Source organism: Choloepus didactylus, chromosome 18, assembly GCF_015220235.1.
Source record: "Choloepus didactylus isolate mChoDid1 chromosome 18, mChoDid1.pri, whole genome shotgun sequence".
Lineage (NCBI taxonomy): Eukaryota > Metazoa > Chordata > Mammalia > Pilosa > Megalonychidae > Choloepus > Choloepus didactylus.
The window spans coordinates 24,746,471-24,764,591 of NC_051324.1; the positions used below are offsets into that span (position 1 = coordinate 24,746,471).

An 18,121-nucleotide genomic window follows, 5' to 3' on the forward strand; every position below is an offset into this window, starting at 1 on the left:
GCAGGTGCTTGTTGGTCTGAGCGTTTTAAGCTGGTAGCGTTAACACTGGTTGCATCTCATCTTAATTTGGATCCCCGAGTAATGCCTAAAATACCTTTTGAAAAGATGGCAGTGATGCAACTCTGAGACAAGATGCTGCATAGAAATATACCTGTCACATGCTAGGCGGTGCAATTAAAGGGTGCTGAAGTTGCCAGCCCTCTTGGAAAAGGCCAGGGAGGTTCCTGTCACCAAGACACATCCTCAAGGACTATCTGCTCCCCCGGTCCTGACTGCATGACCCGGGGTGAGTCACTGGACCTGTCTAAGCTTCATTTCTTCTCAGCAAAATAGGAGGTACCTCCTGGAGGCGTCGGATTAAATGAAATAAAATTCATGTAAAGCGCAGAGCCCAGCGCCTGACATGCAGGAAGCCCTCCCTGCACCCCAGCCCTCCTCGGCTCGTTGCGCCAGGATGAATTTTCCCTAGCGCTGTGCCGCCTTGACCAGGAGGCTCTGGGGGGAGGCCATCTTCCTGCGCCCGACCTCCTGGGACAGCCCCCACCCCCACCCCCAGACTCCAGGTGAGGCAGAAGAACATGAACATGTCACAGCCTCACCGAGTGGAGGATCGGACCACGGAGGGAGCAGGGAGCGGTGGCCTAGGAGTGAGAGCGGAGGGCGGGGTGCAGCTGTGTCCCCTGTGGCAGACCGTGGGCCCCACCCAGCTCTTGCTGCCCTCGTCCTCCCAGTGCCCATTGACTCACGCCCCTCCATCACCCTCCATGGCCACTCTCACCTTCTCTCAGGTGACCTATTCCCCTAGGTCCAAGGCTGGTCCTCCAGGAAGTCTGTCCTTGTCCATCTTTGTGTCCCCCAGGGCCTGGCACACAGTAGGTGCTTTAGAGAAATTTACAGGAGGACAGTGGGAGGGCGCCCAACAGTCCTTGGTTGTTCAGGGGTGACTTTGGGGGTGATCCCCCTACTTAGCCCTCCATAGGGGGCTAAGCCAGAGCCATGGGGTCAGAATCAGGTCCACTGTGGGGTCCTATAAGGGCAATTATTTAATTCTCCCACAAACCTTTGTGGAGCGAGGAATATATAAATGGACACTGTCCAGGAACCTCTGACTCAACTCCTGCAGCAACCAGTTCAGGAAACCAAACCACACTCGGTAACAACCCAACCAAATACCCAGAACTTGATCAATAACTGACTACTCCCCTAATTTTTGTTTCTGCTTACAACTTAAGAACAAGGGGAGAAAGCTAGCCCCACCTGCTCCTAGCTAGCCCCCCTCCAGTTCCCCCTGCCAGCAACATCCGATCAGGGCCCACCCCGAAGCCCCCCTTTCCTCCTCGGCAGCACTCTCCGACTCCTGCCTGCCTTGGAGCCTCGGCCAAACACAAGGGATGGGGGCTGAGCCCCTTGCTAGGGCCAGCTCTGGCTAAATAGCCTCTGCTCGTTCTCATTTGGATAATCTTCATTTATTTCCACAGCAGTGTGGAAAACATGCACCCCATGAATGCAGAGGGGAGGCAGGCAGGGGCCAGCCCTCCAAGCACTGGTAGGGGGTGGGGTGGGGGACCCTCTGCTGGGGACCCACAGGCTGGGCTGTGATGGGGCCAAAAGTGGGGAACAGGTCCTTAGACCTGATGGACATTCTGGCTTCAGCACCTTGTCTCGTCCCGATCAGCTTGCCTGTTGGAGAGAGACAGATTGGTCCGAGTTGGCAGCCCTGGGAGCTGCGCTCGAATCTCTCCATGGGGCACCTCCCTGGAGGCTCAGCACTCGTGAAGGAGGAATGGTTAGCAGTACCCCCTTGTCCAGTTTGTTTAAGATTTGGGACTAGCAGTCTGGCTTCTGCTCCCAGGCCCTGACCCCGTAGTCTCTAGGTCCTGTGACCTGCCCTCCCTGCCCCTCTTCCTGACTTTCCAGCCTCCTGCTCCAGGTTAGGTGACCCGAGCGTCAGTGCAGGCAGGTCGCCGTCCCCATGTGGCAATTCCCTCCCTTCCCACCAGCTGCCTAGTGTGGGGGCTCGGACTTGGCCCCCAGGTGCCCGTACCCCCTGCCTCCCCCAGCCTGCCCTCCGGAGACCTCTGCCACCTGCCACAGTTGAGCAGCCCCTGCCTGCTTGGTCCTGCAGCCTGGGAAGTAGCTCTCTCTCCCCCTACCCACCACACACTCTCTCATTTCCTTCCATAGGGCTTTTCCTTTCTGGGCAGCAAAGCATGGCAGAAGGAAGCCAACTTTGGGGTCAGACAGGAAATTGGGCTAGTTCACCATTTATTAAGTACTTCTGAATGCCAGGCATGGTGTACCCTTGGACACTGTGAACCTCTCTGTGCCTCAGTTTACCAATCTGAACCCGGGGTTAGACACTAGTAATCCCATAGGATTGCCATGTGGATTTACCAGCGAACATAAAATACCCAGCACGTGCCAGGCTGTGAGCAAATGTTGATTTCCTGCCCACTTCTCTCCATGCCTGTTATGTGGTCATACACAGACGGAACAACCCGGGGAAAATGGGGTTCAGCGTTAACCCTCTCATTTTGCAGTTGGAGAAACTGAGGCCCTGAAAGGACAAACGACTTGTCCAGGAGGATGGCTTGATTTAGCCATGGAGTGCCAGTGCCGGATTTCCAGTTCCCAGATCCCAGTCCCAACCCTGGGGTCAGCAGGCCGAGTGGATGCCCCCACCTCCCTTAGTTGGGGTGCAGTTCCCCCTTGACCCTGGTGATACGAGCATGCAGACCCAGGTGAGCAAGTATGTTCAGCTTTATTTCTTTCCATGCCAAGAAATACAGAGGAGTCAATTAGTGTGTGTGGGGATGGGGGTGAGGGGCATGGGGAAGGGTGGGGGACTGGCTCAAAGCCCTGGGCCAGGGTGCCGCTGGGTTCATGCGGCCAGCGGCTAGACCTGGAGCAGGGACAGTGGGGCCACTTCTCCTTCCAGCTTCACGGAGGCCTGGGGATGCCAGGTTGCCTGTGGTGGGGGCTGTGGGAGACATTCCCTCACAGCCTTTGAGACTTTTTCATGCAGGGCCCCGGAGCCTTCCCCCTGCCCTGTGGTCCTCTCTGCTGGGGGGGACTCGGCTCCTTCGCCACACCTTGGAGGCCTCTGAGCTATGTTTCCTGGGAAGCTCTCAAGCTGATCTTGCCCAAATGGAAGAATGTTCCAGCTGTGCCTAGTCCTCAGGCTGTCTGGAGGGTGACGTCTCTCTCCCTTTCGCTGATCCTAAAGAGCCTTTGTGGTGGTTTTGCTTGTGAACAAGTGCAGTGAACGAGTGCATGGCCATGTCTGTGTGGGTGTGACAGCGAGCGTCAGGGAAGATCTGGGGTGTCTGGCTTTCGAGGGCACAGAGCCCCACCTCTGCCCTCGGTTTCCCCATATGGTTCATCACTCTCCCTGGGTTGCCGAGCATTCTGCCAGCTGTGGGGGTTGGAGCTGGGGACCCCTGGGGCCTGCTGGGAGAACACCAGCTTGTGACCCCTCCTTCCAGAGCCACTGCCTATAAATGACCAGCTCCTCAGATCTCACATCTCCCCTGGCCTGGCCTGAGCTCATGAGTGACAACAGTGCTCTGGGCTCATTCCACCCCTGACAAACAGGCATTTCTGTTTTGGCCTCAATGATCCCATAAAGCAAACCCAACCGGCCCCTGCTTTAGGGTTGGGAGAGGTGAGCACTTTTTCCCCAGGTGGAAGACTGACGTAGGGACACCAGTTCCAAAGGCTCCGCCCAGCAGCCCCTGGGCCCTGCACCCCACACTCCCAGAGGCCATGCAGAGCCCTGTGCTAACAGGCTCCTTCCCAAGAGCCTCTGGGGCGGGGAGGGGGGGTTGGCAGGGCAGGGGAAACATACCTTGCCCACCTTAGGCCAGTCTGGCTGTGACCAGGGACCGGCCTCCCCACACAGGCAGTGACCCTGGAGCTGGATGGGGCCTAATAGGGCAGGAAAGCCTGGAGCATCCTTCCCTGAGGGTCTGGGAGCTGAAGCCGTTTGGGGAGGGGGGTGAGGCAGGAGCAGGAGAGGCCCTGCAGCAGAGCCTCCACCAGGCAGATGTCTGGGGAGAATCACAGGAGCTGAACACCAGGTGGGAAGCTGAAAGGCTCTGCTCCATCCCTTTCAGGTGTCTGCTCGGTCCTGCCAGTGTCCTCGGCCTGAGATGGAGAGGCCAAGACATCCAGCCCCCTGCCTCTGGATGCAAGAGGGTATCCCCAGACCTGGGACCCCACTCTCCCTCAGAACAGACCCTTCAGCCAAGCCCTTCCCTTTGTCTTAAGAATCTCTAGACCCAAGAAACAATGAACTTTCATAAAAACTCTCCATCCCACTCCCTCAGCAACCTGGGAGTCCATGGGAAGCTTCTCCAAAGAAAGCCTCTGCTGTTTGTGGAAACCAGGGGCCAAGGGGGTGAGGCACAGAGCATCAGGCAGTCAGAGCACCCAATGGGGCTGGGCTGGGAGCCGGGAGCCTGTGCTCTCTGAGCCACTCTGCCTGGGGACCTGAGCTTGAACCCTAGGCCTGGGCAGGACGGGAGTTCAGGCCCTGGCCCTCCACACTGGCTGAGCTCGGCGGGTTGGGCCCAGGAGTTCTCCCTTGGGAGCAAGAGGGAGACTGGGTTGTCCCAGGAGACACAGCTGGGACCTGGGACCCCACAGAGACACTCCTGAGGCTGACAAGTTTGGGGAGAAATCCGCAGGTCTTGCTGTCTGTCTGCCGCCTTCACCTGCCTGGGTTCCTCTCTGTGGCCTCCACCCTGAGATGGAGAATCCGGATTTGAGTGTGGCCGTGGCCTCTTCCCAGCCCGTGCACCTGGGGGGCTCCAGTGCTGTGGGCCGAGCTGTGGGCTGGGATCGTAGGGGCTTGTGGCACCAGACATGCCAACTGTCTTTTCCCACTCAAGGATAATACGAAAGACACAGCCCCATGTCTTTGTTCCTGGTCCACAGACAAGCAGGGATTCTCCTGCTTCTCACCCCACTGTCGTTTGTCTTGTTTGTGGGGCTGGTTTCTTCTGATTTGGGCAGTTGATGCTGCTTGAATGACCCCGAGAAATTGTGGGCGTGAGAAACAAGCCAGAACACTGGGGTCAAAATGCCAGGAAGTGTCCACAAGATGTCCCTCATTATTCATTAAAGTAAATTTCACTCCCTCCCTCCTTCCCTCCCTTCCTCTGGCTTTTCCCATCTGCTCTGAGCTGACAATGGGGCAACTTGGGGCTTCCCGTCCGAGTTTGGGCTGTGGGAGCTTGGAAGAGGCAGGAACTTGGCAGTCACCATCCGGGGCCTGGGGGACTCCAGCCCGTCCTCGCGTGGTGGGTGGTGGGTGCATCCAAGCTCTCCAGCCGCCAGGGCTGCGTCTGCTGGGACAGCTCCCTGGATAATTTTAATTCTTCTGAACTGCAAAGGGAAAGAGTAGTTATGTCAGCACAGAGCTCAGAACATGGAGTCCACTATCTTGAGTCCCTTTTATGAGGATTTGGGTTTTTGTTTCCTAGTGGGAAATGGTAACAGGGTTAAGGTACGGGGTCGGGACCTCTGGGGTTTGGAGCTCTTGTTGAAACTGAGCCCCAGCCCGCGAGAGCACTGCGGCCCCAGTGATTGGTCAGGGGTGGGCATGTGACGCTTCTGGGCCAATCAGAATCAGTCCTGGGACTTTTGCTGTCACCGTTGGGAAAGAGGCATTTTTTTCCCTGCTGTGTTATTAGATGACCAGGAGCTGCCATCATAAGGGGAGAGCCTGTCTAGGAATGAAGCCAACCCAGAGGAATGCAGGACTAAAAGTGAGACAGCTTCCTGTTAATATAATGTGAGCACCTGGATATAGTCATGCCTGAAGATAGAACAATCTATGCTTGAATTTTTTTAGGGAAACCTAACAAATTCCTTTTGCCAATTTGCATTCAGTAGTTGTCACTTGCCATCAAAAGAATCCTAACATGGCCAGCAGAAGGATGGAGGCGACTGAGGCATCGTAAAGTGATGCCGAGGGTAGTGCCCCTGGCTCCTGGGTTTGTGCCTCTCACAGACCTGCAGATTTATCAGATGCTGCACTATTGGGGGAAACTAAGGCTGGGAGGGATTATGGAACTTGCTCCGATTCACACAGCGAGGAAGCAGAGGACCTGGATTTGGAATCCAAGCAGGCTGATTACAAACCAGAGCGCACCCCTCTTCGAAGAGGCCCCACGGCTAAATGTCAGGCCTTCTTCCTCTTCTACAACAGCACCTCTCAAACTTTAATTGATGGCCCGGGAATCTTATTAAAATGCAGATCCTGATTCAGTAGGTCTGGGTGTGGCCCGAGAGTCTGCATTTCAGGAGATGCTGCTGGACCTTGGAGTAGCAAGGTCCTTAGGGGAAAAGCTTAGATTGATCAACAAAAGAGGCAAGAGGTGCCTGGGGGCCTCCCAGTGCAAGTGTGAAGGGGAAGGAAATGGACAACTCTGTCTTGTGTGGTCCAGAGACCCACAAGTCTGCATGGGCTTTGTGAGCAGCTAAGAGTTAGTCACCTCTGAAAACGGCTCCCCTGCTTGGATAACCCCACCGGGCCACCTTTGGGAGCTCATGGAAGTGCCACTTCCTGTCTTCCACCATACACATCGTTCTGGCATGTCCCAGATGACTCGGGAGGGATGCTTGTGTGTCAAGCCCACCATTTATTGAGCAGCGTCACGTCCATTATCTCAGAAGCTTACAAAAGCCTCTCTGTGCTGGAGGCCTCGTCCTACCATTTTATACCTGAAAACACCCAGGCTCAGCCAGATCGGACACCAGCCCTGGCCACAGGGCTCTCCGAGCCGAGACTTGAGCTTGAGTCCTCTGACCCCTGGGCCTGTGCTCTTTCCACACCTGTTTCTAGCACTCTGCTCTTCAGGCATAAGACGGATCAGAACACCAATCCCCGTTGGCTGGACACTGCTGGGGACCAGGTTGCTTTTCTGGAGTGAGAGGATAAGGCTGTGGCTCCCACATGTCCTCATCCTTCTTCCTACCACCCCTGGCCCAGGGAGCCGGGCACCCCTCCGTGTGGCTGGGCCTCACCTGTGAAGTTGACCGTCACAGCCACGATGATGATGACGATCCCCAGGATGATGAAGGTGATGCTGAGCAGCCGGGCCAGGCGGCCCAGCCTCCGAGCACCGTCCAGGTCTCCCTGTTGCACGCTCCCTCGAGACTGTGGAGACAGGAAGGTAGAGGCCTTGGCAGCCCTCAGGTGACTCCCTCACCTGGGACACACCCTGTCCCCACCACAGCCCACACCCCAGCAGCCCCCCAAGTGGGGAGGGAGAGGATTTCTCCTGGGGAAAGGGCCTGGACTCCAAAAGGGCCCAGATCTCTTGTGGGGGCAGCTAACCAAGCCTGCCCCTCCCTGGCCAGGGACAGCTGGAAGCAGAACCAAGCAACGCCAGGCATGTTCTCTCAGGACACATGTGACAGGGCGGAGGAGCACTGGTGGGTGGGACGGTGGAGACTGAGAGCCCGAGAGGCTGGCAGGAGCTGCTAGGCCAGGCCCCCACAGACCACAGCCCACCACAAAGCTCAGATCCGCAGCTTCTCTGGGCTCCTGAGGCAGCCCCTGTGGCTTTTTCTAAGGCCTGACAGGCCTGTCTCTGCTTCCCCTGTCAGCCCATCAGTTGAACACAAAGCCAAGGGTCCTCCCTTCCCCCATTTAGCCCCTGAGAGCCACAGCTTTGTCCAACCAAACCCAAGACCTTGATCACCAAGAAAGGTGAGGCACTCTTGGGGCTGCACCAGGAAGGCTGGGTGTTGCATGGAGCCACATATGGCTTTATGGGGGGTCCTTCTACCCCACTACTCATGAGCTCTTTTTCTCTTGGATCTGTTTCATCGGGGTACACTGGGTGGGTGAGGGAGAGTCCAAGGATGGAAAGCCTTCCGAGAGAGGACCCTGGGGGTGGCTCATAGGAGGTATGTCCCAAGCCGGGCCCACACTTATATCCAAGGAAGGCCCTGGGTGCCCCGCCCGAGAGAGTGCAGGGGTCAGCCTGCTGGGAGGGTCAGCCCCATGACCTCCCAGGTTGCTCCAGCCCTAGAATTCCGTTTCTTCTTGGACTTCTTGGCGTTGCCCCAGCCTCTGTAGGAACTGGCACAGGCAGGAGTTCACCATGGTGTGACTGCTTCCCAGGCCTTGAGCCAGTCACTCAGTTATTTTATTTTCTGGTTATATGAGGCCCCTGGGTTCAGCCTAGAAATGTAGTCAGGACACTTGATGATGATGACGATGACGATGATGATGATTTATTGAGCCCTTACTTTGTGTCAGGCACTTTGCTGCAGACTTGACCTAAATTATCTCATTTAGCTTCAGAATCACCCCCAGGTTCTGTCCTCTTCACCTCTCAGAATTTTAACTGGGCCCCTTCCTTGCTCCATCCCAGAGGTTCCCTGTCCCAAGCTACTTCCAGGATGGTGCCACCCGCCGTCACGGCATGACATTGAAGTCACTTTGCCCCAAACCATGGCTTCCTTCTTCCCAGATCTGCTCCTTGTCTTCCTCCTCCCACTTGCCCAAGCCCCAATTATTGGCAACGTCCTGAGTCCTTCCTCTCAGTTATAACTCCTCTCCCATCACCACCACCACCATCCCCCCCCACACATATGCACACACACTAATGAGTTTCCTCTCTCTGTCAATTCCATCTCTCCTCTCCACTCTTGCTCCCTTGCACCTGCCCTAGATCCAGGCACCACTTCTCACCCAAGCCACAGCCTCCTGAAGATCCCTAGGCTCCAGGCTCTGTTCGTCTCCATTCTATTCCCCACGCCACCATTTACCTCCACAGCCACCTAAGCCAGGCTCCGTGCTGGGCCCCCGGGTCGCAGCAAGGTGCGAGGGGGTCCCAGTTCCTGTCCTCATGGAGCTTATAGCTGCTGGAGAAAGCTGGCCTCCATTGTGATCACACAAACAAAGGTAAACTTTCAACTGTAGGTGGTATTACAAAGGAGAGGAGCATGGTGCTGAGAGCTAGGAAAGGGAGAAGTCAGGGAAGACTTCTTGAAGGAAGGACATTTGAGTTGAGATGTGAAGGATGAGGAAGAATTAAATACATTTTTTTTAACAAGGAAGAGGAATATTCTGGGCTGCATGTGCAAAGGCCCTGTGGTAGTAGATGCTCAATAAATAGTTGTTGACAAATGAAGTAGGAGGGCCTGGATGAAGGCCAGTGTGTCTGGGACTGAGAGAGTGAGGAGGATGAGGCTACAGAGCTGGGCAGGACCAGACCAGGCCAGCCTACCAGCACAAGAAGGAGGCTCTTCCTTATCCCAGAAGCAGTGGGAGCCAGTGAAGGATGTAAAGCCAGGCAGGGGGGAATGATATGGTTGGATACAGGTTTCCAAAAGACCCCTCTGACTGCGGTGTGGGGATCAGAGAGGAGGCTGAGAGGCATGTACAGGGCTTTTGCAAAAGTGCAGCAAGAGGCTGGTGGCTGAGGCAATTTTTCCTGCTCGGTGTCTTCCCTTGTCCACCACATCAAGTCCAAACTCGGGTCAACTTTACATTTCCTGATTTTATCCTTTACCTCAACCTCTGTGCTCCAGCCAATCTGAGTCGTGAAGTCTCCCCTTTCTCCACAGGGCCTGAGAGACACCATTGCAGGAGAGGAGCTGGGACTGGGTGGATGGAACGGGGCAGAGCACTTTCGGCTGGTTTGTTGTATCCAGCACTTTCTCCACACTGTCCAACGTAAACCTCACAACTACCCTGTAAGTCTTCATTTTCTGATCTGTAAAGTGGAGGGAAAATATCTACTTCCAAGAGTAGACCCCTAAATCGTGGCCGGCTGTCCCACAATCCAGCTTGGACGTGGAGGACCACAACGGAGAAGCGTGAGAGGCACAGTTCTCTTGCTTCTGGGACAGCAGCAGGGACTGCAAAGAGCACAGGCTCTGGGGCCACCATCCTGATGCTGAATCCTGCTCTTGCCTCTTGCCAGCTGTGTGGCAAACAACTCTGCAAACCACTCAACCCCTCTAAGCCTCAGCTCCCTCACCTGCAAATGGGGAACCACAGGCCTATCTCACAGGTGTCAGGATGAAGTTCCTGGCCCGCTATGGCACTCAGTACAGGCCTTCATTTCTTTTCATGAGTAAATTGCCACCTTCTGTCCCTTCCCTGCTCAAGTGGCATCATCTTCCTATATACGGGATGGCTCAGTGAAGGTTGGGGTCATTGCAGTAATGACTATTTTGACTGTGAATTAACAGACCAATTGTGACTGTAACAGGCATGGGAACAGTAAGGGGAAAAATGAGTTCAGGTTAATATCAGTGAGGAAGCACTGGGAAGAGTCTAGAGGGGGCTGGGGGTGGGGAGGACACTGGGGAGAGTTGCCAGAGGCTGGAGGCAACAGAACCCCTTGGAGAACAGCTTCCTCCACCCGCCAGGCTGGGCCAAGACCTGAGAGGCACTGACAGGGCTGATCAGCTGAGACCAAACTTCCCCTGGCAGGTCAAGGCAAAGGCACGTGCTCCTTGCGTCCCCTTGGCACCCCTCTCTCAGCTCCCAGGCTGTTTCTGGGCTGCCCTGTTCCCAGATCCGAGCCCACTACAGTGAGGTCTCCAGGCAGCAGGGCCAAGGTCCTTGATGCCACCCAAGGCTCAACACAGTTAACAACTGCTGGGCCTGAGTACCCAGCAAACAGAAGCGACTTGGGCATAATTTGCTGGGTGCCGGGTTAACCCTTCAGTTGCTGAAGAGAGAGGAGGCTTAGCAGTGGGGAAGGGGCTCAGGGAGAAGAGTCAGGGCAGCTGCAGTGGTGGAAGGGACGGGTTGGGAATGCTTTCAGGGCTTGAGGCAGCAGCTATTTAGCAACTGATGGAGAAGTACATCGCTATTTTGAGCCCTGTGTCTGCATGCCAGCTGACTGCCAGCCCTGGTTGGGGCCCAGCACATTTGCTGAGTGAACGGATGAATGCTTAAGTGAATGAAAGTATGAGAAAATGTGCTGAGCTTACAGAACATCAGTCAATAATTAGATTATCAAAACTTCCCAAGACAGGAAGTGTTGAAGCCACCCTGAATCCCTGCAGCACTCTCACGTGTTGGAGGAACAACCCACAGAGAAGGGGCTGCTCAGAGGCTCCCGCCAAAACCACAGGCAGAGCTGCTCACCACACCCAAGGTGGGGTCATGAGGGGTGAGACTCCATTATCCCCCAAATCACCCTTTGATGCAGACATATTAGTGTTGATTAGGTTGGGACCTTTGGATTGGGTTGTTTCCATGGAGATGTGACCCACCCAACTGTGGATAATACCTTTGGTTGGATTGTTTCCATGGAGGTGTGGCCCCACCCATTCAGGGTGGGTTTTAATTGAATCACTGGTGCCCTATAAAAGCTCTGACGGAAGGAGCTTAGTGCTGCTGCAGCCAAGAGACATTTTGAATATGGCAATTGAAAACAGACTTTTGCTACCCCAGAGTTTGCCTGGGAGAAACTAAGAGAATACCCCCAGATGCCTAGAGAGAAGCATCCTGGGAGAAAACCATTTTGAAATATGACCTGAGGGCAAAGGAAGAAGACGCCAGCCACATGCCTTCCCAGCTATCAGAGGTTTTCCGGATGCCATTGGCCTTCCTTCAGTGAAGGTATACTTGTGCTAATACCTTAATTTGGACATTTTCATGGCCTTTGGACTGTATATTTGTAACCAAATAAACCCCCTTTATAAAAGTCAATCCATTTCTGGTATTTTGCATAACAGCAGCATTAACAAAACAGAACATCCCCAAATGGGTGAACGTTGGAATTGCCTGTCCAGTGGGGATTTGCCCTTTCTTCTGATCTTGTGAATTTTCATGTAGTGTTAATTATAACGGCAACCACTTCCATTGATTAAGCCTTTACTACATTCCAGACTCAGTTTTCACTCCCTAGCTCATCTACTCCTCCCAACGGCCCTAGGAGGTGGATGGTTTTATCATGCCCATTTTATAGACAAGGAACCTGATGCTAAGGAAGGCAGTTGAGTGACTTGGACAAGGTCATGTGGCTCAAGAGGGACAGCTGGCTTGCAGACAGGTCTGCCCATGCTCCCTTTGCTGACTGAGGATCCTGGGCTGCCTGGGGTCTAGTGCCTCTTGATGACAGGAAACCAGGCTGGCATCGGGAAATGCAGGCATTTCTCGGCCTGGCCTGGGAGTGAAACGAATGAAGGCAGAGCAAGACCACCCCAGGAGGCTCACAGCAGGACTGGATCCACACACCTGCGATCACCGTGCCTCAGGAGAGCCAGTCAAAGCGGTCACTGCTGGTCTGTTAGTCCCCCACGGATGGAGTTAGTTGGGGGGGTAGGAGAGGCGAGTTGGGGGCAGGGGGAGAGGGAAGGAATCGGGATCCTTCCCATCCTAAACAGTTGCCCAAAAGCTTTGGCTTTCCCGGGAGGGATGTGCCATCCTTGTTCCCAGAGCTAGATGCAGGGTGGGCTGTGCGGGAACACTGGCTTCAGGGTCCAGCTGATGTGCCCCTCACCAGCTGTGCAACCGTGGATGAGGTGTTGTTCTGCAGGTCTTGGTTACTCATCTGTCAAATGGGGATAATTAGCCAAACTCCAACAGCCTCACATTAGAGCAGCTCTGCAGACAGTCACCAGCTCCATAGGGGCAGTGAAGATTGAGATTCCTTCCACCCTGGGGTCAAGGGCCTGATGCTTCATTTGATAACTAATGGGGGGCTTCAGATGAGGAGTTCTGAAGTCTGTCCTCAAGACAGGGAGACAGCAGCATGGGGGACTTGCTTTCTTGCCTCACTGTCCCTCCTTCTCCCTTGTGGTGCTGTTTCAGTCCTGGATGAATAACTACCTCCCCCACCATCTAGGAGAATGGAGGCATCCTCTGAACCAGACTGGCTTCCAGAATAAGGAGCCAAGGGACACCTGTGGGCACACTCCATAATGTTCCCCACCTGGGTTCACTCTGATTCCCAAGGAGGCGGTGTAGTATAATGGTTAGGAACATGGGTTCTCACTCTGGTCAGTCTGCCTGGGTTCAAACCCTGGGCATCCCAGTTTTAGAAAGTTGTTTCACTTCTCTGGGCTTCAGCTTTCTCACCTTTAAAATGAGAGTAACAATACCTAGATCTCATAGGGTTATAGTCAGGGTTAAATGAGGTAAAGAATTTGGACCTGTGCCTAGCATTTAGTAAGCACTAAGTAAAGGTTAGTAATATTAACCCTCAACACTGAGCTCCCTCAATTCCCTCTCCATGACTCCTGATATTTCCCTTTAGGCATTCATTTCCACATCTACACTCTGTGCCTTGCCGTCACTCCAAGTGGCTCCTCCTCTAACATCAAACCCCAGCATCTCTCATTACACTTCCCCTTTGTCTTCTCTGAGCCCCCGCCCAGTGCCCTCCACTCTCCTCCAAGGCTATCACCGTCTTCCCTGCCCCCTTCCCTCCAGGTCCAGCCCACATTGGTTGGTGCAACATCTCAGCCACCCTTGCCAGCATCTTCTGGGCCACCCAGTCCTGCTCTCACAGCAACCCTGCCACTGCTGCTTTGGCTCAACCCACTGCCTATATCTGTGACCCTGTGCCTATAACTGGAGAAAACTGCACCACCACGCAGGCTGATAAGTACCCAGACTCATGGTCTCCAGCTTCAGCAGAGTCCTCATGCCCTGGGCCTGTCCGCCCCTGGTCACCTGCCTCCCCTCTGTCGCTTCGGCCCCTATTTCTCAGCAAATGCTCTTACCCTCCACTTCCCTGGTGGCTTGGAGGCCATGTGGCATGAACCAACTCCCTTTCCTTCAAGTATTCCTATCTGCTCCTGCCCTCATCGGCTCTCCTCCATGCTCCCAGGGAGGGGGTCCTCCTTCTTGAGCTCAGGATCCCATGTCTCCACTTCTTTAGGGACCTTGCTCCATAGATCACCCATCTCTTCTGTACCTTCAGCCTCTTCCTCTGCCTGAGCCTCTCTATCACCAGGTCACCAGTGATCTATGAAAGTCCAGGCTGGTGGACACTTCTGTCCTTGTCTTACCTGACTTCTGCCCAGCATTTGACCACTTCCTCCTTCTTCAAACTTGCTCCTCCCTGGGTGTCTCTCCCCCTCTCCTAGTTTTCCAGAATATCCTTTTCCAAACCCCTTTTCCATCCACTTCCCACTCCTTAAATGTTATAAGCCCCAGGGCTCTCTAGTATAGCTCCTAGATTTTTGAGTTGGACAACCAGGAGCCATCTAGATTCTAACCTAAAGCAAGATGTAGCTCCTGTCTCCTTAGCAATTCTCTTATCAGTCCTAAGCCCAAGTTCTAAGCCCACTGCTTAGTTCAGGCCTTCCTCGCCTCTTGCCTGGACTCCCAGCTCCCAGCTGACCCTGCCCTGGCCCATTTCCCACAATGTAGCTGAATGTTGGTTCTAAAATATGAACTGACCAGATCATGCCTGTGCTTCAAACTCTTTGGGTTGTTCTCAAGTTCCCTAAGATAAAACAAATCCCCAGAGTGGGTCCCTGCCCACCTCCCTCCCCTATCACACTCTCACTGTCTCCTGCAAGGCCCACGGACCTTATCCATCTACCTCCCCAGAGCCTAGCCCAGTGCCTGGTTCAGAAATGAGGCACATTCCTTCCTGGGGCCCTTTAAACACCCTCAACCACCTGGTTCCCTCAAAACAAGTAAGTTGCCTTTGAGTGAATGGCTGCTCGACTGGATGAACAGTCAGTGCTACCACCTCCTAGACAGTTCCCAGGACCCCGCCACTGCCCCCCTGCCATGGCCCTGGTCCAGCTCTCTTTGTCTCTTGCCTGCACACCTGCAGGGATCCACTTCCTGAATGCCATGCTCTCCCTTTGTCCCCTCCTCTCACCATGCACCAAACCGATCCACCAAAGCGGAAATCCAACCACACTCCTCTCCGGCCCGAAACCCTATGAAGTCTATGCTACAGCATGGCTGAAACTTGAAACCACCACGCAGAGAGAAAGAAGTCACAATAGACCCCACATTATATGACTCCATTTATATGAAATGTCCAGACTAGACAAATCCATAGAGACAGAAAGTAGACTAGTGCTTGCTTGGGGTTGAGGTGGGGCGGGGGGAGAGGTGAAGGGGGGTGGGCGATAGCAGATAGAGTTTCTTTTTGAGGTGACGAAAAAGTTTGAAAATTGACTGTGGTGATGTTTGCATGTATCGGTGAGTATTCTAAAAACCACTCAACGGTACACTTTAAATGGATGCATTTAATGGTATGTGAATTATATCTCAATAAAGCTCTTTAAAAAATACGCCGATGCCTCCCCACCCCATTAGTGAGACTCTCAGCTGCCACTTATGACTATGGCTCTGTAATAGCACTTAATAGATGCTGGGCATTCTCCTTAAGTGCCTTACGGGGCACCTCACACTTGCACCTCACACAGCACTATAGTGTAGATGTTACAGTTGCACCCATTTTACACATGGGAACACTGGAGAGAAGTGAGGTTTGAGTGACTTGCCCAAGGCCACTCGATACCTTGTGGTCATGTCTGGCGTAGGTGCTTCTCACAGTGTGTTGTAAGGATCTGATTACAAGCTTATCTCCCCACTGGACTGGAGGCTCCTGGGAATTAGCTTCAGCATCTGGTTTAGCACCATATCCCGGCACACAGCCAGGTGGCCCCTAGACCAGATTCAAGAACCTTCAAAGGACACGGAGAGGCACAGGGGTGGCTTCAGTGGTCTCACAGGCTTGGGTCTGCTCTCCCTACTCCTATCCAGCCTGCATCCTGCCACCCCCACCAGGAGACAGATTCTAGCAACTGTTTTCTCCTGGGTCCTTACATGGCTTCTCTCCCCAAAGCCTGTCTCCCCTCCTGGGGCCTTTCTCTGTAACCAAGAGGCCGGCCCTGCCCTGAGCCGCTGGCTGCCCCCACGAGGCCTGGCTCTGACCCCACTCTGATCCACGGAGTGCCAGGGACAGCTCAGGAAGCACCACGGAAGACCCCCGCCCTGGCCCTGCCCAGCCCTGGCTCTTGAGCCCATGCCAAGTGTCTTGGATTTAGGGACACTCCCAATGTCCCCCAGAGTCCTCGCTGGTGGTACTGGATTTGATAGAAGTCAGGCAAGGCCCTCCCGGCTGGAGAATGGGCCTCAGTGAAATGGAAAATGTGTGAAGATATATGGACTTTCCCAGAGAACTGCCTGGTGGGGGTCCGCAGGAGTGAGCACACTCTGGTGTGGGGGTGAGAGTAAGGGTTGGCAATAGACAACTCAGCAGCAGGGCCACCCTATGGGGAAGCCAGACAGTGTCTCCCCACCCAGTCCTCTGACCCAGACCAGTCTGGGGCTGGCAGTGTCCTCCCCCTTCCTCCTTCTGGAAACCATTGCTATGTCCAGTTTCCTCTCTCTCTCCTTCCTGGACCTCAAAAGTCGCTTGCTGAGATCTACCAACCTTTTCTGTGGGATCTTCTGTAAGTAATTCCACTCAATTAGCTGGCTTTGGGGACAATCTGAGGCAATTTATTGTAACCCTGCAGCACAAGAGTGTGAGCAGTGGAAGTCTGGCCCACTGTCCCTCCTTCTCGGCTTGACTGGCCATGCCCTCTGACACTCATATTTTTCACCCGTGGCCCAGACCTCCCTGCCCTACAGACAGATGCCAGAATCAGTGCAACCACCAAGGTTTAGAGGGCTCCAGCGAGAACTCCCACTCCAGGGGAGCAACCTGCAAACTCTCCCTCCTCGTGTGCCCCGGGGAGGAGCCAGGCCCCAGGGCCTGCAATGCAGGGCAGGGAAACCGCTGCTGGCTCTCAGAAACCAGAGCTGGCAAAGGCTGGTGGAACACCCAGGTGGCCAGGGACGGGGGGACACTGGCTCTGCTCCTGGGAACAAGGGACCCTGGAACCCCATGCCCCCCTCAGGGACAACCCCTCCCACAGGCAAGTCCCCCAACTTGGCATCCAGAAGCCTCAGGGTGGGACTGGAGCATTACCCTTGTCCCCCTTCACTGCCCTCTGCCCTGCAGGATTTAGCTCCAGGCACTCCCTGAACTCGCCCCAGCTGGGGCTATGCAACGTCAACCTGAGATGCCAGGAGCAGAGATGAAAGAGGGCAGAAAACAGGAGCTCTCTGGACCCCTTGACCCCTTCTCTAAATAGAAGCCGTGGGCCCGCTGAGAAAGAGAATCTTCCTCCAAGCCCACCACCCCCAGCCCTCTTTCCTCCAGAACCTAGGCAGGGGGTCTGCTGCGTGCCCGCGGAACGTGCCTGCAGACTCCGGACCCAGCCCCAGTCCCTGGGACAAACAGCAGCACTTACCATGATAGAAAAGATGAGGGGGATGAGATTGAGGGGCCAGACGGGGCAGAAGCAAGAGGCGATGGCAAGAATGAGGTAATCTTTGGGGACCTCTCGGTCCTGGGCATAGGAGGCGGTGACGATGGAGGATGCCCGCCTCGAGCTGGCCCGAGACTGGGACCGGGAGGGTGGAGCCTCCAGGTGTGCCTCGGATATCACCTTGAAGGGCAGGCCGTGGCCATTCTGCTCCAGGTCCAGGGCCCCCGAGAGGGACTTGGACAGCTTTGGGGTCTTGTCATCCTTGGCCTCTACCTTGGTGAGGAGCTTCTCCATCTCCGGCAGGTCCAGGGGTGAGGCAGTGCCCGGCTCCTGGGCCAGGGGAGACTGAGGCTCCACGGGGTCAGCCATGTTGACCTGCGCCTTGGGCTGCTCTAGCTCCAGGGTGGAACTAGGGGCCCCAAAGGGACCTCAGTGCACCATTCCCCAGCCCAGACTGGGGGCCCACGGTCAGGGGCAGAGGTGTCACCTGGGGAGAGAAGGCAGCTGGAGTCTGGGAAGGTCAGAGTAGGCTTCCCAAAGCCAGCTGCGTCCAGAGGCTGGGGCCTGCCTGCTGCCCCTTTGGAGCTCCGGGGAAGCTGGAGCCTTCAGCTCTGTTCAAGTTCAAGGCCAACTTTGCTGGTGCTGCTGGCAGCACTGATGGACGGAGAAGCAACAGAAAGCTTAGAGAGCAGAGAGCAGAGTGCTCCTCTCCGGAGTGAGGCTTAGGCTAAGTCAGGGAGGCTGTGTGTGTGTGTATGCGAGCGTGTGCACGCGCGTTGTGCATGCCACACAGGCTCCCGCCCTCTCCACCACTCCTACCCGCCCGCCCTCCTCAGAGATGCTT

The 18,121-nt window shown here is 55.0% G+C and overlaps 1 protein-coding gene across 1 annotated transcript; it reads right to left on the minus strand.

Moving 5' to 3' along the window:
- Positions 1-3,927: 3,927 nt before the first annotated feature.
- On the minus strand, positions 3,928-17,646 carry TRARG1 (trafficking regulator of GLUT4 (SLC2A4) 1). Its single transcript, XM_037810479.1, has 5 exons — positions 17,260-17,646; positions 6,984-7,165; positions 5,266-5,388; positions 4,409-4,584; positions 3,928-4,049 (listed from the first exon to the last, which is right to left on the minus strand). Exons 1-5 carry the CDS (start codon positions 17,644-17,646, stop codon positions 3,928-3,930), a joined length of 990 nt encoding a protein of 329 aa, XP_037666407.1.
- Positions 17,647-18,121: the final 475 nt, after the last annotated feature.

Bases quoted from the DNA above. Each gene is read 5' to 3' on its own strand.
- TRARG1 (XM_037810479.1), bottom strand. From the start codon at position 17,646: ATGGCTGACCCCGTGGAGCCTCAGTCTCCCCTGGCCCAGGAGCCGGGC. The intron at 7,166-17,259 runs GTAAGTGCTGCT...CTGTCTCCACAG, and splicing joins CCCTCATCTTTTCTATCATG to TCTCGAGGGAGCGTGCAACA. The intron at 5,389-6,983 runs GTAGGAAGAAGG...TTCCCTTTGCAG, and splicing joins GGCTCCCTGGGCCAGGGGTG to TTCAGAAGAATTAAAATTAT.